The sequence below is a fragment of the Myodes glareolus genome, chromosome 13 (assembly GCF_982192425.1).
Source record: "Myodes glareolus chromosome 13, mMyoGla1.1, whole genome shotgun sequence".
NCBI lineage: Eukaryota > Metazoa > Chordata > Mammalia > Rodentia > Cricetidae > Myodes > Myodes glareolus.
The window spans coordinates 67061772-67087335 of NC_142038.1; the positions used below are offsets into that span (position 1 = coordinate 67061772).

A 25564-nucleotide genomic window follows, 5' to 3' on the forward strand; every position below is an offset into this window, starting at 1 on the left:
TGATATGATTATGTCTGCACCCACTGTTAAGTTAGCATGAGATAATCACTTAAATCCTAATGGACCTGGTTATATCAGAGCTGAAATCCTTTCTCATGGTTTTACAGTATTTCCTGAGATTTCATATATTAATCTGTAGATCTGAAAGGGGTAGAGATGTATGTGTAAGGAATAATGATTTTGCCAATGATGTACCTTTTTCTGTTTCAAACATATTTCCTGATGTCTGCCCAAAGCAGAATTACAATCTTTAAGCACACAATTCAGTGACTTTCAGCAAATTTAGAGTATACAATGATCACCATGGTCTAACCCTGGAGCATTTCCATAGCTTTCCCAAGAAGACGTGAGTTCATTTCTTGTTGCTTCTTTTTCCTTCCCCCATTGTAGTCAACCAATACTATCCTTTGTCTCCACATAGCTGTCTGTTGGGACACTTCTTAGAATAAAGTCATATTCGTGCGTACGTACATACATACACATACACACACACACACACACACACACACACACACACACACCTCACACGCACACACGCTGTCTCTATTGTGTCGGAATCTGGTGGATGTAATGATGACAGATTTGCCCATATTTTAGAATGGATCAATAGTATGATTTTTTTTAAAATAGCAGAATAATATTCTATTGCATGCTAGAACATATTCTGTTGATCTATTCAATACTGGGTGGATGTGATTGCCCTTCTTGCTCCTTATCAACAGTGCTGTTATGACTACACATGTAGAATTTGGTGTGGACACAGCTCTTGAACAGCATAGAACTGCTGTACTATCTTTATTTAATGTTTAATTCTCTTAGAAACTGCAACTGTGTCCAAATATCCACATCACTGTCCAGTTTCATGGAAAATACAGGAAGGTTCTAGTTTTTATGTATTTTTAACATCAACTTGGCATTTCGGTCTTATTTATGGTAGCTCACTCAGCAGGCAGCTCATGGTTTAGAGTGACTCATGCCGTTGGGCATTTCTTCATCTTCTTAGCCATCATTGGCACACCTTTGAACACCTGTATTCAAATCTTTACCTCTATTTTCATTAGTTACCATCTTTTTGAAGTTACAAAGTATCTTTATATACTACATATATGTCACTAATTATTCTTTCATTTGAAAGTATTGTCCCCCATTTTGTGGGCTTTATTTTCACTTTCAATACCATAGTGTTTGAAGCACAAAGGTTTTAAATATCAAACAAGTCCTGCTCACCCAGTGCTGTGTTTTGATATTGCAGATAAGAAATTATTGCCCAAAGTGGATTGAGAAATTTTCTTTTAAATCAGAGGTTCTCAACCTTTGAACTGTGACCCTTTTGGGGGATGTATATCAGATATTTACAATGTGATTCATAAAAGATGCAAAATTACAGTTATGAAGCAACAATGAAATAACTTTATGGCAGGGATCATCACAATATGAGGAACTGAATTGATGGGTTGCAACATTAGGAAAGTTAAGAATCACTGTTCTAAATAGTTTTCATCCTTATCCTTGGGTCTGCAATCCACTCTGTTAATTTCTGGGCATGGCATGACTTAGGCGCTCATTTCCACTTTTGCCATCCCAGCACCATTTGGTGAGATTTCTGACCCTTGAACTTTCCAGGGACTATCCAGAAGTGAGGCTTATTTTTAGGATGTCACTTCTAATCTCTGTTAACAACGTTTGACTTTGGTTAGTGGAGCTTTGAGCTGTTTCAAAACAGAATAATGTCAGCCCTCCAACGTACTTGTTTATCTTGTGTATTTGTGTGTGTGTGTGTCAGGGGGTTCTTTTGCATTTCTTTAAAGATTTCCTTCCTTCCTTCCTTCCTTCCTTCCTTCCTTCCTTCCTTCCTTCCTTCCTTCCTTCCTTCCTTCCTTCCTTCTTTCTTTCTTCCCTTCTCCCTCCCTCCTTTATTTCCTTATTTTTCTTTCTTCTTTCTTTTTTGTCCATGTTTGTTTGTTTGTTTTGAGACAGTGTTTCTCTGTGCAGCCTTGGGTATTCTGAAACTCCCTCTGTAGATTAGCTGGCCTTCAACTCAGAGATCCACCTGTCTCTGCCTCCTGAATTCTGGGATTAAATGGCCAGTTCCTTCGAAAAAGAAATCTGAGATTCAAAGGAGATTGTATTTGTAGAATATGCCTCTGATCCATAATGATAAATTAACTTTCCACTTATTTGGATCTTTGTAAACTTCTATCACCATGTTTTATTATTTTCAGGGCATGATATTGTATTTCTTTGACAAATTTATTCCAAAGTATTTTATACTAAATAGAACTGTTTTAGGAGATTTTGCTAGTTTACAGGATAAAAGCTATTTACAGTATTTATTTATTTGGTGTGTGTATGTGTGTGTGTGTGTGTGAGAGAGAGAGAGAGAGAGACAGAGAGAGAGACAGAGACAGAGAGACAGAGACAGAGAGACAGAGGCAGAGGCAGAGAATGTGTGTGTGAGAAAGAATGAGTGTGTGTATGTGAGAGAGAGAATGTGTGTTTGTGTGAGAGAGAGAATGAGTGTGTGTGAGAGAGTGAGTAGTGTGTGTGTGTGTGAGAGAGAGAGAGTATGTGAGTGTGCATGGGTGTGTGTGTGAGAGAGAGAGTATGTGAGTGTGCATGTGTGTGTGTGTGTGTGTGTGTGTGAGAGAGAGAGAGAGAGAGAGAGAGAGAGAGAAAGAGAGAGAGAGAGAAACTAGAAAGTTTTATTTCTTTTTTCCCAATTAATTTGTTTATTTAGATCAATTTATTTTCTTGTGTAAGTGCCTGGCTAGAAGCTCTATTACAATATCACATAGAAGTTGTGGAGTAGGCACAGTTGTCTTGTTTCCAATAGTGAAGGAAAACATTTAGTTATTCTCACTTAATCATGAACTTAGTCAGCTTAGTTGTCAGTTTGCATAGATACTCTTTGTTAAGCAAGTTTTTGTATGTCACTAGGATATTTAGTCCATTATCATCAATGTAAGGAAGAGTTTGTCAATTGCTTGTTCTTCATTTACTGAGATGACCATGTAGTTTGTATTTTCTGATGAATTAATGTGATATTTTAAATTTTCTAGGTCTTCAGTTTTGCCGGTGAAGCCTGTAAAAAAGTGACATTAAATGTGCCTTCGACACTGGAAGCTGACCAGATAATTGGAAGAGGTGAGGACGTTCTGCACAGCTGCTTTGAAACAGATGTGGAGTGTCCCTGGTTTGTGAGAAGTGTGGTGTGCCATCTTTGCCCTCTGGAGCTAGTCTACATTGACTTAGAAATGGATACAGCTCAGTATTATTCAAACACACATTTTTGCCCTTATATCTGTTAGATTTGGTGGTTAATTCTAGTGTGACTTTTCCAATCCATGTTTTTACAATCATTAATCTTTCAACAGTTTAAAATATCACATTCTTAACACTCAGAGTACAAGAATTGCAAAAGTATAGGTGAGTGAGTATTGAAGAAAAACAGTACTGCAATCCTTGATTTTAAACTTAGATTTTATTTATTTACTTGGTGTTTGTGCACATGGGCTATGCGCGCGTGCGTGTGTCTCTGTGTGTGTAGATCAGAGGACAACTTGAGGTATTTTATTCGTTCCTTCTACCCCGTGACCACCAGGGATAAACTCAGGGTGTCAGGCTTGGCAGCAAACACCTTTATCCACTAAGTCATCTTGACAGCCCTGGAGTAGTATTCTGATGAGTGTTACACCTTCACTGAGAAGTGTAACAAAGCACACCATTCTCCTCTGGACTGCACATAGTCAGCCATTTTAAAATGGAGCCCTGAAAAACTGAATAAACTTCAGTTTCTCCCAGAAGCTGGGCAGTTCTGCCCAGGTGGTTTTGTTTGTTTGTTTGTTTGTTTTTAATGTGGGTTTGGAAAAATTAGAGGAAACCATAACAATTTTTAATTTTTTTTAAAAAAACTAAATACTTGTTAGAGATATAGAAATGGCCTTTTCAGCAAAGTGTTCAGTTCCTGACTGAGCTCTTTTAGCTGATTTAATCAGGTTAATTCCACTTTTTCTACTGTGAGGAAGAAGAAAAGAAAGATGTAAAGAGAGGTAGCTTGTTCCTCTGGGAGAATAAATCAGACGAAATCATTCAGCTAAGAATATAAAGATCAGAGAAGTAGATTGTTATCTCTTAAAACATTCACTACCTTTCGGTGAAACCTCCGTCATTTTGTTAAGTCCGCCCATGACAGACTCAGGCTAAACAAAGACACACGTGAAGCAAAGGGCCCTGAAGTGAGGTCATTGTTTGGGCATTGTCAGTTTGATTTCTGTAAAAGCAGATGAAGAACGGGATGGGAAACAGTGGTGTTTTCATACTTAAAAAGTCATCACCTTTTATTAGGAGACAAAATCCCCAGATGGGGAAGATGCCATGTGGCGTTCTCATAGAGGACCATGGGAAGCTGTGTCTTTGGGGCTGGAATGTTCAGGAGTGCGACGGGAAGAACTCAGGGCCTGGTTTTCCTTACTAGACTGTCAGCTCACATGTTCCTCTGTTCTTTGTGTTTCTGTATGTGTCTTCTGACGATAGACAGGTGCCTCTGAAGACACTGTCGGTGTATTGTTGAGGGAAATTTCCCTGTGTTTATTCAGGTGCACCTTGCGGGTGTGTGGCTCACCTTTGTCATGAGAGTCATGTGTGCTAGTCTTTGGTGGACAATCATTTCATAAGCTACTAGAAGCCTGTTAACATTTAAAGCTTCATGTTCAACAAAAATATACAGTCAAGAACCTTCATTGTTAATTAAAATCAGAGTATTATTTTTAAGAATGAGAGAAGGCTATTAAGGTATTCTACTAATGCCAACTGCTTGGTTTTCATGATCACGGAGAGTATTTTAACATATATGTTTCCTTCATGCATGTGTCTCCATCTGACAACTGGAACATTTCTGCGGCAGTTAATTTGAAAGAGTGTCTCAGCTCTGCTGATAGCATTAGGCCAAGCGATCCTGATTTCCGAGTTCTAGATGATGGGTCAGTTTATCCAGTCAGAGCTTTCGCATTGTCTGGCAAGAAAAGATCATTTACCATTCAGCTTTCTGACTCAAAGACACAGACACAGAAAGAGATCCCTATAATGCTGGAGCACCAGAAGAAGGTACGCAAAGCACGCTGGACATTCTCAAGCATGGGGCTTTTTTCAGTAAAATTCCTTCCCTTAAAAATAGCATCTTTGCTCTCTGCTTTTGTCCCCTTCTTCCTACCAGCCCTCCTTCCACCATTCCTTTCTCTTCCTCCTCTACTATCTGGTTTTGTTCCTATTATTTTTCTTCTCTCCTTCCATTCTTTTGCATTGTCTTTTGTTTTTAAACTTTCTCAACACCAGTTAAATGCTGGCTTTGGTTTTTCTGGTGTTAAATGTAATGATATCCTATTCTGTGAAGTTTTTGTCTAGCTCTGATTTCTACCTAAGACAATTGTGTTCCAGGGTCGGTTTGAGATCCCTTTCATCACAGCCTTTAGAATTTCTTATTAGTGCAAGCACTTACTCATGAGAAACAGCATTGTAAATGTAGTCACAAAATGATGGAAGATTTCAGTTGGCCTACACCTAATCTATGCTAATAGATTAATGGTAAGGTTAATTAAATGACTGCTTAGTGCTTTATTGGATATTTAATAAAATTATTAGTTGTTAATAATTACCATGAAACCAAGTGTCTCCCTTTGCTACATGAAATAAAATTATTACTTCTAAAGCATCTGGTAGAACATTTTGCACTGATAGAAATATTCTAGAATGTTTTGTTATCTCCAGTGTCTGGTACAGTGACTTGACTGCTGGGTGATTAACATAAAACTAGTGCAAAGAAAGGATAGCTTTCCATTTAAATTAATTTTAGTTAACACAGTTGCAACCAGTGGCTACCATAAAGGACAGCATGTAGGACATATACCATATAGGAGAGCACATGTAAAAGGAACAGTAAGGGACATGCATTTTCGATTGTGATGCTCCTGATACTTATTTTTTCCTTTAAATTCAGGTCCTGAAGAAAAGACACACCAAGAACACTGTCCTCAGGAGAGCCAAGAGAAGATGGGCACCCATTCCTTGCTCGATGCAAGAGAATTCCTTGGGTCCCTTCCCATTGTTTCTTCAGCAGGTGAATGTTCTTTCCTTTTTGTGTGGTCCGGCTAAGTGGAGTGTCTGCTTGACTCGGATTTAGCAAATAGTTAAGCACTGAAAAAAAAAATAAGTATAAATCAAGGCAGTGGTGGCACACCCCTTTAATCCCAGCACTAGGGAGGCAGAGGCAGGAGGATTTCTGTGAGTTTGAGGCCAGCTTGGGCTACAGAACAAGTTCCAGGACTGGCTCCAAAGCCACACAGAGAAACCTGTGTCAAGAAAAGCCAAAAAAGCAGATATGACTAAAGTTGCTGGTGAAATACAACATAATACAAATGAATAAAATATGGAAATGACTGACGTACTAATGGTGTAGAACAACAACAGCCTTTGCATGCCTTTAATCACTTATTCAGTGATTCAGGAGATGATTACTGGCTATTTATATCCATTACTTGGTGTTGTAGATACTGCTATATGCACTGAAGATAGAAAGAAACTGTGTCCTGGTCTTCAGAATAGCTACATTTCACAGGAATTCTAGAAAGCACCAGCTTTAACAAGGGAGATGCTCACTCCTCTCCGGTGAACGTGTTCACCAGTGAAGCAGTTCTGGAGTACAAAGACAGCATTGAGAACTAAAGGTTCCTCTTCTCTTTCCTTCATGCAAGGGGTACTAGAAGTGAGATGAGGGCTCAATGTGTAGCCCATGCTGGCCTCAATCTTGGGATCCTCCTGCCTCAGTCCCACATATGTTGGTACTACAGACTTAGCTCAGTCACCTTTGCATGGTCAAAATGATTTTTCCGGTGTTCAAAATTAAGACTACTTGCTTCACTTTATAGAGCCCAAATCTTCACAGATCTTCACTATTTTGTTCACACAGTCTACTATGTCATAATTATTAATACTATTATTTACATTGCTACATTTTGTTATTATATTGCTTCGTTGTTCATATTATTCTGTGTATTCCTTTGGCTGCCCTTGCATCGCCATGCTTAAGTGCAGTTTTGATGGAGTTTCTTCCCACCACCTTTGGACTCAGCTGTAAAGAAATGGTAGGGAAGAGTCTACAAAATGGCTCAGTGGTAAAGGTACTTGCCACCAAGCTTGACACCTGAGTCCTGTCCCTAGGACTCACATGGTGAAAGGAGAGACTTCATTCTTGCAAGTTATTCTCTGACTTCCATATATGTACTATGGCCATATCCTTACCAACTATATCATGTTGCTCTTTTCTACTGAAATATTGCCATTAAGATAAAACTATGCAAAATACTTATGTATATATGTCACAAATTAGCATTTAAGTTGAATTCTAAGAGCCTACCTTTGTGTATTTTTCTTTCAGGTTCAGTCTGATGCAGCCCAGAATTACACCATCTTATACTCAATAAGTGGGCGTGGAGTTGATCAAGAACCATTGAATTTGTTTTTCATAGAGAGAGATACTGGGAATCTGTTCTGTACCCGGCCTGTGGATCGTGAGGAATATGACGTTTTTGAGGTAGGTGCTTTATCAATAAATATGGCTCTCTGTTAATGAACCATCTGTCTCCTGGGGCCTCACCTGCTCTTTCTTTCATGCATTATCTTCTTAGAGGGTGTTGAAAAGTCAGAGGACAATAGCATGCACTGTGCATTGGAATGCTTGCTCAACCCTTTATCTCAGCTTTGGTTAGGCAACCCTGAAATGAAGCAAAGAGGTTTAATTGTATTTGAACATAAAACTCAGTGCAGCTGTAGGAGTTGGGTTCAGCATGCTAGACATCATCTCTGTTTACTAGAACGTTTTCAGTTCTCCAGACGGATTCACAGCTGAGCTTCCTCCACGGCTCCAGCTTCCTGTTGCTTTTCTCCCATGTATGTTACTCTCTGATCATGTCTGATAAGCAGATAAAGGAATAAAAGTGAGAAACAAAGCCTAAGTAAAGGCTAATAGCTCAGTTTTCGGATCTGGATAAGTGTTCACTCAGTGGGGCACTGACTTAAACAGGTTCCGCTATAGAACAGAATGTGCTTTGCTGTCATGAACCAAGTTCAGCAAGAAGGAGCCCCCATTGGGAAGAAGGAGTCTGCTTCTAGAGGACAAAGGAGGCACAGAGGAACCAATCTGACTGATGTCCTCATGTGACAGTCTTTGCTATGGGCTATAAGACCTTCAAATTGATGTAATTACATACTGAGCAGAACTACATTCTGTCTGATCTTGTATTTCCTTTGGTTAATAATCAATGAGGAGATTCATAAGTTTATTTTATAAAAAAAATCTGTTTAAACATACAATTTATGGGGTATGCAATAAGAATCCAGAAACAAGATTGGGAGGTTGCTTTTCAGATAATGCAGAAGATTTTTTTCCTAATGGCCATGAATTGGCCATTCTCCCAATGAACCTTACTGCTGACAACAAGATTAAGGACTGTGAACTGAGGTACAAGTACACCCAATGCCTCAGAATAATGCATGTGTGACTTTATCTCCATCTTCTCTACATTCTGACCTATTCTTTGTCTCAAACAGCTGTTTTCTCCCTATCCTGAAGGGCAGTTGCTTTAGTTATCTCAGTGTGGAGCACTGATGGATTGCTTTCTACTGAAAGGACTGCAGGGAAGGGGACGAGCAGTTCGTCTCCCCTGTGCTGTGATGTTGTCTGACTGCTGACGCTGACTGTCTCTCTTCCACAGCTGATTGCCTATGCATCCACAGCAGATGGCTATTCAGCAGACCAACCGCTCCCACTGCCCATCAAAGTAGAGGATGAAAATGACAATTACCCTCTTTTTACAGAAGCAATTTATAATTTTGAGGTTCCAGAAAGCAGTAGACTTGGTAAGACTGTTTCTATGCCAAAAATGTTTGTGTATATTCTTGAGATAGTGATATTTTTTATTTTTTGTTTTAGTTGCATTGTGTGTGTGCATGCATGCATTTATGTGTATGTTTGTGTATGTGCTTGTGTATTCATGTGTGTGTGCATGTGTATACACACATGTGTGTGTGCGTGTGAACACTAGATTAATCTAGTGTTCTAGATTAATCTAGTGTAGACTAGATTACAATCTCCCCTATCATCTTCAAGTTACAATTTACCTTGATTTTTCCCAGTGGCCTGGAGTCTGTCAAGTAGACTAGGCTGGCGGCCACTGAGCTCAGCAGATCCACTCGTCTCTGACTCCTTCTGCTCTATAATTCTGAGTACAGCATCATCACCAACTTCTTTCTAAATGTGGATCCTGGGGATCAAACTCAGGTCCTTGTGCTCTCAAGACAAATGTGTTTTTCAATGGACGTTTCTCCCCAGTGGAGTTTTTATATTCATGGTCAGTCAATCATGAGATAACACAGATCTGGGATCTACTCATAAGAAAACATTAGTCAAATCCCATCAATTCTAATCAACATGCCTCTTACCAGATACTACAGGAATTTCTGGTCAATGTGACACTAATTATCAATTATGGGATGCAGCCATTAGTCAGACTTTGTATGCTGTTTGTAATATGCACTTTCCTTTATCTTCTCCTTGTGTAGTTTTAGCATATCTTCCTTTTCAAGAGGACCCACAGGGTAGAAGGAACAGTAAAAACAAATGTAGTATAGATATTTCAGTGGGACTGTGGGAAAGTATTAAATGATAGAGACTGGAAATGAAGTTTTTATGTTCTTTTTAAATGTCTATTTTCTTGGACTACTTAATTACATATAATTTAGAATACATATTAGAATAGTTTGAAGGACACTTAGGCCACACAGGTTCCATCCTAAACATTCTCCTTCATCGTTAAAGCAAATTGTTTTATTTCCGTAGCATTGTCTTACTTTGATTCTGAGACTTGCGTTATGAAGTGTGCATACCACCATAAGGCGAGACTGGGGACTCTGTTATAAAAGATAGCTAATATCCTTTCTGCTAAGATTTCTGGTCATTGCTTGTGTCCTTACTGTATTATACCTGCGTTTCCTTTTCTTGTGTTACTATGACAATTTGATTTGTACAGTGTTAACATCCTCTTGGTGCACATGTGAAATTAAGTTAAGATGAACAGTTTAGAGTTTAGAAAACACACTTTCTCACACATGTTCTATTTTAAAGTCACTGAGAGAGGAGTCGTGGCAGCTTTTGAATTTTCTCACTGATAAATATATATATATATATATATATATATATATATATACATACACACACACACATACACACCATCTCATGTTCCTTTGACATGGTGTGTGTGTGTGTGTGTGTGTGTGTGTGTGTGTGTGTGTATGTGTGTGTAATATTTCTAGGCCTGGCTCTATGGCCCCATTGCAGTTTTCTGGTTTCTAAGAGAAACAATTGACTTTTATCTTTCCTTGAGATGAAGGACAATTACGTAGGCTTCCATTAATCTGGATTACTTGAAGCACACCTTATCATTAGGTTCTTACTTATCCATGTTGTGACGATCCTGAAGGAGGACCAATCAAAATAAATCAAATCAGAGCAGACAGAGCAAGACAGTGAGCAAGAAAGAGACAAAGAGAAATGTCTTCAGATGAGTAGAAGATTAAAGGAGAGAGTGAACTAAAAAAGATCGCCCTGAGGGCTTGTGATATGGCACAGCAGGAAAGGAACTTGCCATCCAGTCTGATGACAAGAGTTGGTTCCTGGGACAAATATAACAGAAGAGAACTGATTCCTGGAAATCGTTCTTAGGCTCTACATACGTGCTTTGGCGTATCCCCCCAATAAATTAATAAATTAAATTAAATTGAAAATTAAATTTCATCATTTACATAACTATACTAAAATGAGTCTTAACTATTAATTAAATCTAATAGACTGAATTACTTTAGGAGACATGTTTTATATCTCTAGTTGACTTATTATTGCAATATGTTGGAATTCATATTGAAATTATTTTAGCCTTGTTTATTTGTTTTGAGATGGGCCTTATTATACAGCTCAGGCTGATCTCAAATTCTTAATCCTCCTGCTTCAGTCTCCTTAGAGCTGGTAACATGAGCATAACTCCTGGGCCCTGCTCTGAATTAACTATTGACTGACATATATTTTTTGGTAATTTACTATCAAACATTTTAATTTGTGACTCTTAATGCCAGAATGTTTGGCTTCTCCATCAGGAGTCTTCTTCCTAGATCCTGTTTAAAGTTGTGACCCATTTGGGTAGATTCACATTTTAAATTAGGTTTCTGCTGTCACTCCGACATGTTGAACAGTGTAGACAGCAAACACATTGTGGTGTTCTGGACGTTCAAATTTGCTTTTTGAACACATAGGTACTGTGGTGGGAGTGGTTTGTGCAACGGATAAAGATGAACCTGACACGATGCACACACGCCTCAAATACAGCATCTTGGAGCAGAACCCACGGTCACCTGGGCTCTTCTCTGTCCACCCCGACACCGGCGTCATCACCACCGTCTCTCACTACTTGGACAGAGAGGTATCGTCCTTACTACAGAGAGTCATTTCACTGTGGGTTTAACTCTTTTCCCACTGACTTTAACTTGCTATTCTGTTTTATTTTCTCTGAAGTATAAGAAAATATGAATTTCTGGAATGTTTCATAGTTTTTAAGCATTATTTCTATTTCCATATGTAAAGAGAAACTTTAAGTAATAGAGTTGGATTAGTGTTTAAAAGGGAGGATGCAATCAATGTGCTTCTCAGGAGAACTATTGCATATTATTTTATTTCCTTTAATGTGTGACACTAGTTGGTTCCAGAGCAGTGAAGGCTTCAGTAAAGTGATAAGGTGATACGCAGGGTGATAAGGCTTAACTTTTTTGGTGAGTGTTGTTCTTATCCTGACCCCTATTCCGTCAGTCTACCCATGTGCAGTTTTTAAATTGGAAAGTATTCGTTGGGAGAAAATTAAATTGCTAGTAATAGCATGTGGTCACATGTGCGATAATTTTACTCAACTTCTTTATGTGAGTATTACTTGGTGTTTAAAATTATTTACTTGAAATAGGAAGATATAATAAGAGCCAATCTAGGTAGGAGAAATGTGATAGTTAGACAAATTGATTGGTTCACCCAAGTCCAGTTATTTCAAGAAGTTTTTGAATCTTTTGTTATTATTTCTCGATTTGGTCAGCCTGTTTAACTCAGAACCAAGTGTTACTAACTGAAGAAGATGAATCCCATGTACAAATAACTTTATTGAGACAAGTCCACAGCCTCCAGCATAGCTAGGAGGGTGTACCTAGAGTGATTTCTATGGCAAGCACAGAGGAATCAATGGAGTGTGACTCCAAAGCAAACAGGAGAGACTGTGGGAATCTACAGAAACGAAGGCAAATGAGTACAAAGGTTTTTGTTACCACCATTTAATTTTTCATGTGGTAAAGTATTGAGTAATACTGTTTTAGTTGTAAAATACCTGATAACAGCAATTTAAGGACAGAGGGGTTTAGTCCAAGGGTGTAGTCAATCAGGGCAGGAGGTCATGGTGGCGGGTCCCCTTGAGGCAGCTGGTCACGATTGCTCACAGCAGGAGAGGGAGAGATTCTGCTGCTCCGCTCCTCTCCTTCTGTGCTGCCCAGGGCCCGTCTGTGGAGCTGTGCTGCTGCCCACATTTAGGTTGTCTCCCCATCTCAGTTCACCCAAACTAGTAGCTCCCCGACAGACAGACAGACCTGGATGCTTTTTCCACGGAGATTTTAAATTCTATTAGGCTGATGGTAGAGATTAATCATCATAGCAACAAATGGGAAGTTGTAAGACATACTATGGACATTTCTAGTATGTAAAATGGGCATGTTAATTAGTTGAAAACAGGGCTCCCCACTTCCCTTACAGATTCAAATTGACGAGGCTAAGCAATACGACATAACTCAAGACTGTAAGACTTGATTATTACCCTTTTAAAGGCCCAAACTTACAAACCTGATCGGTCTTCAGGTTGCAAACACAAATGTCATGGGACTCTGTGTGGACAGGCGCTTTGTGCAGAGCGGCATAGGGAGTGAAGACACAGATGAGAAAAGGAGGTAACAGTTAGGGAGGTTGGATGAACAGCAGAGGCTACCAGTGCCTCCAAGACTGCTGACGGGGTACCTCACCGGGAGAATGTTGACTCTAGTGAGAAAGTGGGGCACAGAAACAGGAGCCTGAAGGAGGAGAGGAAGACTCCAGAAGTGGAAAGATGCAATGGAAGCGGTGGTTGCTGAAGAGTAGAATAAGAGCAGGCAACAAACACTAGCGACTGTGTCTCCGATAGTTCTCTTCCTGCCCAGCTCAACGCTTCTCGTCCAGAGGTCGTCAGTAACGTCCCGATGGCCACGTTTACCAGTCTTCTAGTCTCTACGCTTGGCACATATTAAAGCCTTTTACCTTGGATTGATGGTTCTCATCTTGGTCCTTTGTCGTTGGCGTATTAATACTCTTTGCTTAGCTTTCTTTTCGCTGCACCTGTGGAGGCTGTTACTCATTACGCCTCAGCTCTTCTTGTCATAATCTCTTCTGCACGATTCCATCCACCCACCTGGAAGGGTGCCTGCCCATGCCCACCTCCTACCATGAAGGATGGACCACACAGTTAGGTGTTACTGCTTCTTGTTTATTAGATCCCATTAGGCAAATAAAATCCTACATGTGCAAAAAAAAAATTTTCCCCAAACAAACAAACAAAAAAACCTGTCATGTTCCCAACCCTCCTCATTCTCCTCTGTAATGTTGCTGCCCTTAGAGAGCTGTCTTATGCTGGACTCCCATGATGGCTGCTGAGGGCTTGTCTACCTACCTAAATAACTTAGCCCACTCAACCTCCTTTTTATCTCTTAAGTGGATAACTGATTATCAAATCTTACTTTATTCTAACTCTCAAGTACATTCCATCTCTTTTTCCCTTTGCTTATACTTCTACTGTCTCAGGTTTGCATCACTTGTCTAATGTAGGAGTGTAGGGACTCCCTACCTGTTCACCATGACACTAGGTTAGATTACTCTAGACCAGTGGTTCTTAGCTTTCCTAATGCTGCGAGCATTAATACGGTTCCTCATGTTGTGAGGACCCTCAACTATTAAATTATTTCCACTGCAACTTCATAACTGTAATCTTATTACTGTTGTGAATTGTAATGTAAATATCTGTTTTCTGACAGTCTTAGGGAGCCCCTGTGAAAAGGTCATTCGACCCAAAGGAGGTGTGACCTATAGGTTGAGATCCGCTGCTCCAGACAATGCTAACATTTTTCTGAGTATTTTAAAACTCAAATGTCATTACTCTGTACTACATCTCTGACTTTTTTGTTTTCTGTTAGAAAATGTCTAAATTCTCCGTATATCTTTTTGTAAAGTGTTACCTTTTCAGAATGACCTTTCTCTACCAAATTTTAAGAGTATTCCCAAGCATAGAAATCAAATAAAAATAAGCAAAATAATGTGCAACACAGGCTTCATTTATGAACCTAAACAAGTGTCTGAGTCAACTAAGTAATTGTTTTCCTTTCAGGTTGTGGACAAGTATACACTGATAATGAAAGTCCAAGACATGAATGGCCAATTCTTTGGACTGATCAGTACATCAACTTGTATCATAACAGTGCAGGATTCCAACGACAACGCGCCCACATTCCGACAAAATGCTGTAAGTTCGGAACACACAAATCTATCTTTATTTTGCCTATCTCAGTTATCTGATGTGGTTTATCAAGTTTTTGGCATGGTTTGAGGCATGTATTCATTTATGAATAAAACTTAAGTTCAAATACACTTTTAACTGTACACACATTACTTCTGTTTCCAGATGTTATGATTTATGCTATCTCCTCTTGTTGAAGGGCAATGCCATCAGTCTACATTTGTAGGAAATAGTCTTTGTCTTAGAGTTTCATGAAACAATACTCTCTGTGATCATGCTCTTAGGTAATCAGTATAAACACCATGATGACAAGTTCTCTTGGAAATTAGGAAACATTTTACTTGGTGAAAATTTTCTATAGTAACTGCATTTTTTAATGTCTCCTTTTCTTCCAGTATGAAACCTTTGTGGAGGAGAACACATATAATGTCGACATCCTGCGCATCCCTGTCGATGATAAGGACTTGGTTAAGAGTCCCAACTGGAAGGCAAATTTTACCATCTTAAAAGGGAATGAAAACGGGCGCTTCAAAATCACAACAGACCCAGCAACTAATGAGGGTGTTCTTAGTGTTGTGAAGGTAAAGAGATGAAGAATAGTAACCTTGTGCCATCTAGTGACTTTATCAATTAGACAGTTTCGGATCCTCTACTAGCCAAGATGGTTAGTCTGATGGCTCCTGTGTGACTCCTTTATTTCTTTTTTCCTGCGTATGTATGCCAGAATACTGCTAATTATAAAGACCTTCACTTCCGAGACACCCCTTCCACATTTTCTTTACAGCTCACATCCTTGGGCCTTGGTCTCTGTCTATAAGAGATACACAGGTTTGTTTGTTTTTTTTTAATGTTTCTGTGTCCATTTGCAACTTATGTTCTTTAGTAGGTATTCCTGGTGTAACTTAGAAGTCCCATATTCTTCTCATTATCTCTAGGATATATGCCTGTTTTATTTTCCCTAATAGGCAATGCCTAGGGTGAATGCAGTATTACATAAAACAGAACTGAATGGATGTATTTTATTGCATACATTGCTATTTGATTGCACGCTATATTCTTGGTCTCAAACTGTAAGGGCAGAAAGGCCTTTTTTGAACATGAACGTTTTTGGTTTTTTATTTCTAGCCTCAAATAAAAAGATAATAGTGTCCTGTAGGTGGGTATTATGTCTCTTCACTGAGTAAGGACCTTTTATCTACTGATGAGAATATAGTGTAATCTTGCTGGCTTTAGTTGTTTTCCTATGTGAGTGTTCTAAGGGGTTATATGTCAAGATGTCTGAATGGGAATCGTCAGTTATGCAATCTCAGTATCAGATGCCTATTTTTACATGTCTCTGCTTTGCCTCTGGTTCATGTTCGCTAAATTTCAGATATATAGAGTACAAAATTTGTCTTCCCAGCAAATCTTAAATGTATTTATTTCCATTATCTATAACATGACAGTTTCAATTATATTTATAACTATGTGTGCAAATGCATAGAATTTTAGAATTGAGCATAATTTATATTACTACATTTAGTGAATACATTTAGTAGCTAAAAATAAACAGTAGCTATGAACTGTACATATTGTCGTGACAGGCAATGGATGAGACTTTTTTAAGTATAACTTAACTTTAGATGTTGCTGCTCCTTTAGGACGAGGTATTAATATCTCCAACTCATAGTAATAGTAATGGATAATGATAAAATAAGCAACCTTATGGTGATGGAGGCAAATCAGTTCCTGAAAGGCAAACATAGCAATTATTCATCTTAGAGTGAAAATCTAATTTATAACTTTCTACATCGGCGATCTTTCCATGACACCACGCCCCAGTAAGCAGAGTGGTCACATCCTGGTGCTGCTTGCACTCTCTACTCAGAGAGCCCAGTTAGAGTTCCAGTCAGTATTTGCCTAATAAACCAACACTGATAGGAAATTGCTGCTTACCAAATAACAAGCATATCGAGTGCTTACCTTGAGCTATCTCATTTAATTGGCTTAAATGAAAATAGAGTATTTGCTATTCAACTTAAGAATCAATAAATTTGTTACTTACTTTAACTTTAATAAGTAGACTATTTATAAATTTAGTTTAAAACCTCACACAGACACGCAAGCATGCACATCTGCACACACACATGCACATATGCCTCAGCAGTCTTACTCACCTGTGGAAATTTGAACAAAGTCGCCCTATGATCATAATATATTGTATGAAAAAACTATTATATATATGTACACACACATATACATATATTTGCATTTATGTATGTATGTATTCCTACCCAAAAGGGAAAAAAGGAAATGAGGTAGTGATCTGATTATACTGAACGAACACTTCATTTCCAATACCTCATTTTGCATTGTTCATCAGGATCACATACTAGAAATATATTTAATCTTCTTCTGTACCTGGAAGGGATGAATACCTGGTAGACTGAATCAAGAATTACTTGGGTATATTTCTCTTAGTTGTCTAGAGCTTGCCAGTTTGTTTTGATCTGTATAACTTTGAGTGGAAAAAAGTACAGCTCTTGATGATTTTTATTTGGAAGGTCCTGAATTCTACCTCCAAGATTTTCCAGGGAGTTTGTTAGCACTTCTGTGCACATGGGGGATGTTTATGAATAAATATTTAGTGTAATGAAACAAACACACGCCTTAATGTGGAGAGAACTTGCATTCCTTACCTCATTGACTTTGAGCCTACAGAGCTGGCAGGAAGATATTGTAAGGGTGTAGGAAGCTGCTCTGGATCATACAGCTGCATTCTGTCAGAGGTGCAATGGTTACCTGCATGCCCTTCACTTCCTCACTGCCCCAAGTTGTCTTTGTTCCTGTATGGCCACCCCAGCATATGATTTATGAGATGGTCCTTGGTAGAATCAAACAAATGGATCTTCATACTTCTTGCTTCCTGAGATAATCATAAAACATATTTTCATATGCATGCTATAGGTGCTAAGATTCATCAACATTTTTGACTTTTTACAAGATGTGTGAGTATTAGTTTCTCACCCTATTAATATGTAGGTGCAAAGACAGTATGAAAACAAATTTTAAAAATTATATATATATTCCCCTGGAACTATAATCATAGGTGGTTAGCTGTGAGCTGCCTGTCAAGGATGCTGATCCTCTGGGACAGCAGGAAGCACTCGGAAACAGCAAGCCGTCTCTCTAGTCTTTCATGTGTATGTTTTGATTTTGTTTAACATTCAGCAAGCCGTTATTTTCATCAGTAGAAAGACACAGTCAGAGAAAACTTCTTGTGATTTCCTTCATAGTATAATGGAAAATAGTATTTTATGGATTTTGTTGGATTTTTTTTTCTGTCTAAAAAACACTTATAACCAAGGAACTGATTAAAATATTTCTGGAGGCTGATGAACTAAATTAATTAATTTAGTTATGTAAGGGAGATTAAAATGTGCCCATTAAGGAAATGGCCCGAGGCCAAGCCTCCTGGCTTCAAACTCTTGCCCAAATGAAATCTTTTGACTTTAGGAAGACCTGTTTCTCTTCCTATTCTCCAGATTGCTACTGTAAACTTCCGCTGAACAGGAATGGGGTAATAGGAATTCATGTTGCGCCCAGGTGTGAGGACTCTGAACTTACACTGCCTGCTTAAAGCCGGGTTGCATGTGAGCGGTGATCACCATGGAGCTTGTCATGTTGATAGTCTTCTGCATTTCTGTTATGAGAAGTACTTGTGATAAGTGAGACACAGAGATAAAGTACTATTCTTAAACTGTCACGAGCATCCTTTTTATAACAGGAGGTAGTGTTACATCATTCTGGAAGGAATCTTCACAAACTGAAGTGGATTCCTAAGAAGAAATGAGATCCTGGGTACATTTCGCTTAAAGAAAAGATAGACTAGGGACGGCTCAATTAGACGTCTTGTGTAAGGGTAGAGATGGCTCCATTTGATCTCTTGTATGAGCGGACTTGAAACAGATATTGGAAACTGAGTGAGGGCACACACACCAGTATCCCTGAGCTTTCAAGACGGAGAAAGGATCATCACCGCAGGTTTACGCCAGCTGGTTGGGCAATGCAGTGAGTTCCAAGGCTGCCCTGGGCTGCAGAGTGAGACTCGATTTTAATAACACAGATGAAAATAAGCAAAGAGCAACTGAAACAAACCGACCAGATTCCCAGAACCTCACAAAAAGAAAACAGACATTTAGAATATCCACCGGTCAGAAAGTAAATAAAGTATTTTCACCTTTTGGAATTTGCTGAAGTTACTATACGATTTTACAAGGTTTGCCAAATCCCAGGGTCAGATAGCCCTAATGTCAGCTTCTTAGACTTTGACATAATTCTGCAATACTTCCTGGCTGAGAATAATTTTCCTTAAAAGAGTGAAAGAAAAGTGGAGGGATTTCTTCGCCATGGCTCTGTAAATCCATCTGTGGAGACTTTGGAGGTGACCCTTGGTAAAGGGCAGTTAGCCCAGGATCACAGGTCTAGCAAGGAAGGAAAGTCACTGTTAACAAAATGTGAGTGTGAATTTGTTATGCAGTCCTGGCCATAATGATAGCAGTGTCCATCTGCTTGCAGTACCAATGTTCTCCACACGGAGCTGACACGCATGTCCTTTATTTTAAAGCCCCTGGATTATGAAGAAAATCGTCAGGTGACCCTAGAGATCGGAGTGAACAACGAAGTTCCATTTATCAGAGACGTTGCAAGCCGAGTGCCCACCATGAATCGGGCCTTGGTTACAGTTCATGTGAGAGACCAGGATGAGGGGCCAGAATGCAAGCCCCCTGAACAATATGTACGGATCAAAGAAAACTCTGCCGTGGGGTCCAGGATCAGTGGCTATAAGGCCTATGATCCTGAAACCAAGAACAGCAATGGCTTAAGGTATACAAATCTGGCGGCCATGGGTTAATGCAGTTTTTGTAATTGAAACTAGTGGCTTATTTTGAGATGTATTCTGATGCCAAAGACTTATAAAATTTCATTTTATTAACAGATACAAAAAATTGCAAGATCCTAAAGAATGGGTCAGCATTGAAGAAGTTTCGGGTCTGCTGACAATATCAAAAGCCCTAGACAGAGAATCCATGGCTCCAAGAAATGATTTGTATAATATTACAGTCATGGCAATAGACCAAGGTAACAAAGATTTAATTTAGTATTTTATAATAGAATGGAAGAATAAGTTGTAATTATTCTTGTGCAGAGTTAAAATTGTGGTAACTATGCATAATTCTTGAAAATTACTTTGTGGAAGCTCTCTTCTTGTTCTATGGTATGACTCTGGTAAGAAGATACCATTTATTTCTGGTTTTGTTTGGTTGGTTTGGTTTCTGATAAGAAGATATTATGTAACCAAAGCTGCTTTTGAATTCACGGTGTAACCAAGGATGACTTTTATTTTTCCTGATTTCCTGCCTAGCATCCTGAATGGTATGATTTCAGACTTGTAGCCTACACTCAGAAAGATGCTATTGCTGTTGTTGACTTAATCTTACTCTGTAGCCCAAGATGGCCTCAAGCCCACTGCGAAAAGCAGGCTGGTCTTGAAGTTGTGGCAGTTCTCCTCCGTAGCTTATTCTGTGCTGGTTTATAAAGTGCGAGCCATCATCCTCAATTAAATAGCACATCTCTTATTTATCCTTATATTCCATCTGCAGGAACTTAGCTCTTGCACAGTTTTGTGGTAGAGGGCAATGATCAAATCTAACCTTAGAGACTGCAGTTGTCTCCTCTGACTCTTCCACACAGCTTTGTGCCACGTTACCTAGAGGTTTTTACTCATTCAGGTGATTGCTAAATGCTTCTAAACTTGAATTCTGGTTTTAAAGTAAAGTTTCTATATCTGTGGCTTTAATTTAAATAACAATAATTTCAATAAGTAGATGTTACCTTGTACTCTTTGAAATACAATCTTTGGTTGTAAACCCTGGATGTAACGTACTCACTACGTGTTTGAACGTACTCACTACGTACTCACGTACCTCACTACGTGTTTGAACGTGTCCTGGGATTAGAATAAGATTTCTGTAACCACTTCATCATGGCTCATTAATATGCATAAACCCAAGGAAAGAGAACTTGCAATTCAGCATTTGTTTCTATTATTTGTATTAACTTAGGCAAAAATGTTTGTTGAAACTTGTATCTGATATTATCAGCAGCAGGAACCATACTAGATAATCTTAGCTTTAATTCATTTGTATTCTTATTTGCTGTTCACCTAATAACCAAAGATTATGTTTTCAGGAAAAATAGATTCAGGTTGTACCACTCATGAGTATATACCCACAGGACTCTAAGTCAACATACCGCAAAGCAACCCATGTATCCATGTTCACTGTTACACAGTAATAGGGAAATAGAAACAGTTTAGATGGCCATCAAGGAAAAATAGATAAAGAAAACACGGTAATACACAAAGTTGGATTTCATGTCTCTGTAAAGAAAAATGAAGTAGAGACATTTGCAGGTAATGGACAAAACTGGAAATCATGTTAAGAGAAACAAGCTAGACTCAGAAAGACACATGACACATGTTTTGTCTCATTTATAGGACCAAGACTTAAAATTAGAAAGATAGATAGATAGATAGATAGATAGATAGATAGATAGATAGATAGACAGACAGACAGATAGATTGAGCCAGACTGTGGTGGCACTCGGGAGGCAGAGGCAGGCAGATCTCTGTAAGTTTGAGGCCATCTTGGTTTACAGAGCAAGTTCCAGGATGGGCCCCAAAGCTACACAGGGAAACCCTGTCTCGAAAAAACAAAAATATAAATAAAATAAAATAAAATAAAAGTAGAGAAGATACTGAGATTTATTTTCCTCATCGGAGATTCTAAAACAAGACCATGAGAACTGCACTCAGCCTTGCCCCTTTCCCTTCCCAGAGGGTAAATCATGCACAGGGACACTCGCAGTGAACATTGAGGATGTGAACGACAACGCTCCAGAAATACTTCAAGATTATCTTGTCATCTGCAAGCCAAAGATGGGGTATACAGACATTTCAGCTGTCGATCCTGATGAGCCTGTCCACGGCCCTCCCTTTCAGTTCAACTTGGCAAGCTCTTCTCCCGAAGTCAACAGAATCTGGACCCTCAACCAAGTTAATGGTATTCCAGAAAAATAATGCTTCGTATGATTTGATGTAGCAGATTAACTGCTGCAGGGGTTGCATATTAATTAACACGAAGTACAATGCAAAAGTTTAGGATAGTAAATAGCCTTTTCCAATGCATGTGCCTGTGTGTGCATGTATAAGTGTATGTATGTGTGTATGCATCTCTCTCTGCAGTGTCTGTGTGTATGTGTCTGAGTATGTATGCACATGCATGCACACACCATGCGTGTGCATATCAAAAGAGGCCAAAAGAGGGTGTCATAGTGTCAGATTCCCGGTAGCTCGAGTTACAGGAAGTTGTGAGCTGCCCAACATAAGTGCTGGGAACTCAACTCTGGCCCTCAGGAAAAGCAGTAAGTTTCTCAACCACGGAGCTATCTCTCCAGCTTCTGATGCCATATTTTTTTATGCTACTAAGCTTTATGTATGCTGTCCTTTCTACCTAGAAAAATCACCTTCACTGTGTCTTAGTTTCATACTAACATAACTGAACACATTACTTACTATTAGGCAGAGAAGCTGCAAACCATGAGTGTTTGAGTGTTTGCATAGGGATGAGTCAGGCAGGCACTACCTCAACTCAGATGCTCAACCTCTGAGAACTCACCTCAGAACTATAAGGAGGGCCCTGGGACCTGTTGTATCATGTGTTATGACACCTCATACTTGTATGACTGCTGTCATACAACTCTCCTTTCTCACAGCGATCGTAATCCACATTCTCACTTTCAGCACTGAGCCCAGTGCCTAGCAGCTAATAACTACTTAAAAAGTGTTTGCTTAGGCGATGTTTTGATTAAAACAACATGCATATAGGCAAAAAAAAAAAACCCACAATAGTAATTTGGTAGCATCTGGGTCTAGAAGACTTTCTCAGGAATGTTGAGAGTTTGTGTGTAAGGAAGGGCGAAGTTAGGTGGTGAGTCTTGTGTCCCAAGCGGAGGAGACTGATATTTGTATGGTCGGTGACAGTGGAGTATGCATTGGTCCCGTGGAAAGAAGGTCATTCTTTGTCCAGATGTACGTCTTATATAGATGCCAGTAGTATCAGGAGATGTTTAGAAGGGGGCAGAGCTGATTGATAAGGAAAACACAAGGTTGTTGAACTACTGTCATGTATGATGTGGCTATGGTTAGCCAGTGGTCGTGGAAAAAGGTCAGTGATTGCCCCATCTTTCCTTGGACACTGCTGATGCTGAAGGGTTCCAATATAATCCAAGACCCATCGGCAGTCCTCTAGCAAGCGTTCAGGTCCAAGGTACAGCCCGAATCCCAAAGTTCTAACAGACATTTAACCTGTAGAAATTCCAGGTGCTTCCTGGGCTATGTTTTATGCCACTGTGACATCGTTTTTGTCTATTATAAAAGCTCAAGGATGTTATAATTGCCACTAAACAAATACAGAGCTTTGGTTAATTAAGAATAACATTATTCAAATAATCTATCAAGACAATTGTGGGATGTTGACTATCATAGTTGATAAAAACAATGTATCATGATGCAAATGATTATGTTCTTATAGGAGAAAGTAGTGTAATTAGCTCTGGTAGGGAGATTATTTTCACACAAGACATTAATCATATAGGAAGTGCTACAGTCTTCAAAACATTGCCTTTTCCAGAGGATTCATGGACAGACAACAGAAGGTAAATGGCTTAGAGCGTGAAAACTGATAATGTTCTCTGTGTGTCTTCAGGTATAGATTCTTAAATAGCGTATGAGCTGAAATTGGGGAAAAAATTTGACCCTCTACATTAAGAGCCAACCCTATTATTCCTATTCTATATCGATCAGGGGAAATTATTGCTGGAATGTTGTTAGATCAACATTCTATTCCTGATTGTTATTGTTAAATTTTATTATGACTTATGCCTTTTGATATAGGATCTTACTATATAGCTTGGGCTAGCCTCAAATTCATTGTCCTCTTTTGGCCTCCTTAGTTTCACATGCTAGGAATTCAGGTGTGCGTTTCTTACCTGGATCTAAAAAAAAAAAATTCATTAAGGCTTTCTTTAATAGAATTACAAGGAGAAATATGCCTAATGTAATATTAGTTCTTGAAAGGGTAAAGGCATTGAGGCAGCCTCCTTTGCATTTATTTTTAATTTGGCAGGTGGGTATTTTACAATAAGAATGGCGGAACAGATTCTAAGGAAAGAATAAGTCATCATTAAAAATAACTCTGGACTAGCGAGAGTTCAGTCTGTAAAGTGACTGTCACGCAAGCACAAGGACCCAATTCAGTCCCCAGAGCCCACATGAACAATCAGGGTAGGGCAGTACCTGTTTGCAATCCTAGTCCTGGTGCTGGGGAGGAGACAGGGGAATCCCCAGGTGTGGTTGCCAGCAAGCCTAGTTTATCCTGCACGTGCTCGGCAATGGAAGTGCCTAACTCAAAACTCAAGGTGGTCGGTTCCTGGGGAATACCTGAGGTTCTTATGGGATCTCGAAATGTGAGCACACATATGTGTACAACTCTCCACCGGAAATCAATCAAAGTGAAGTCTTTTTATTTTCTTAAAGATACGGCCGCCCGCTTGTCCTATCGGAAAAATGCTGAAATTCAAGAATACGCCGTTCCCGTCACTGTACAAGACAGAGCAGGCCAATCCACAACCAAAGTCTTGCGAGTTAACCTGTGTGATTGTACTCATCCCAGCCAGTGTACGGCCAGGTCAAGGAGTGTAGGGGTCTCCTTGGGGAAGTGGGCCATCCTTGCCATCCTGCTGGGCATCGCACTGCTGTTTTGTAAGTACTTTCACCCACTTGAAGTTAAAATACAAAATAAAAGATCTGAGTATTGAAGACAGTCTTGAGAAGTAAATACAGACAAGCATCCCTTGAGTGAGTTCTTTTTACAAGTTGCATCTGCATTCTGGGGTAACTAAGTTGTGTCTGGATAGTCACCATTTGAAGGAACATGATCCTTTCTGAGATAGGTTTCACACTATTTAACAGATTGTTAAAAAGTCTTTAGTTTGCTTAATTCTGCTTCCCTTATCTCATTTAAAGGGACAGTGGTAGTAACTTACTCTAACTCAGTTAATAGTTGATTGAGCTAATTCATATGAAATTGTTAGATTAGACCATTCTAAATTTCGAACATACATTTATTATCTTTATTGACCCACTGAAATAACTGTATCTTAAAGACTACTAAGTTTCAGAAAATAGTACTAGGTAGGATTCATTGCAGAGCAAAACAGACAAAAACAAATGACAAAATGAAACCAAAAAATGTAACAATCACCAAAAAATTATTTTTGACAGGAGGAAAAAGTTGGAATCCAGTAAGTGGACTCATTCATGCTGCTGTGTATGTTTGAGGTCATTGATCCTGGTGGCCACACGTTTCAAGACGGTAGATCACTAAGTCATGCCTACATGGCATGATTTTGGGGAGTCAGTAGGGAGAATTCAGTTGGAGGCAAGCGTCAAGTCAAAGGCTGTATGGTGAGGTTATTTCTGGAGAAGTTAAACAATGGCGTGGAGACTCCTCTGTCTAGACAGAAGTAGATGAGGTCAAGGGAATCAGAAAACGCAGCCAGAGGTAGCATGGAGAGGGGAAGGGAGGCACAGCCGTCCTTTCAAGGGACAATGGTATACTTCTCAGAGCTATCTGGGCCAGCTGACATCTGTGATATCTGTAATAGCAAGGCCGTTGCTCAGAGTATGCAAGTGAATGGCACAGCTGTGTTCCCTCAGCACTTCAAATCTGAAGGCAAAAATTTGAATTTCTTGTAATTTTAGTATTTGCATTTTTCTTTTGGTTTGATTTTCGTTG

General features: G+C 39.2%; 1 protein-coding gene across 2 annotated transcripts in view; it reads left to right on the forward strand.

Moving 5' to 3' along the window:
• The window catches only part of Dsc3 (desmocollin 3), a 39379-nt gene that overhangs the window by 7550 nt on the left and 6265 nt on the right, over positions 1-25564 (forward strand). For both annotated transcript variants that reach the window (XM_048442680.3, XM_048442681.3), the window contains exons 2-13: positions 3060-3144; positions 4904-5103; positions 5993-6112; positions 7430-7585; positions 8766-8910; positions 11356-11522; positions 14538-14672; positions 15062-15247; positions 19273-19532; positions 19645-19787; positions 21545-21769; positions 24304-24528. In XM_048442680.3, coding sequence (XP_048298637.3) covers positions 3060-3144; positions 4904-5103; positions 5993-6112; positions 7430-7585; positions 8766-8910; positions 11356-11522; positions 14538-14672; positions 15062-15247; positions 19273-19532; positions 19645-19787; positions 21545-21769; positions 24304-24528 — 2047 coding nt within the window. The remainder of the gene's footprint in view (positions 1-3059; positions 3145-4903; positions 5104-5992; positions 6113-7429; positions 7586-8765; positions 8911-11355; positions 11523-14537; positions 14673-15061; positions 15248-19272; positions 19533-19644; positions 19788-21544; positions 21770-24303; positions 24529-25564) is intronic.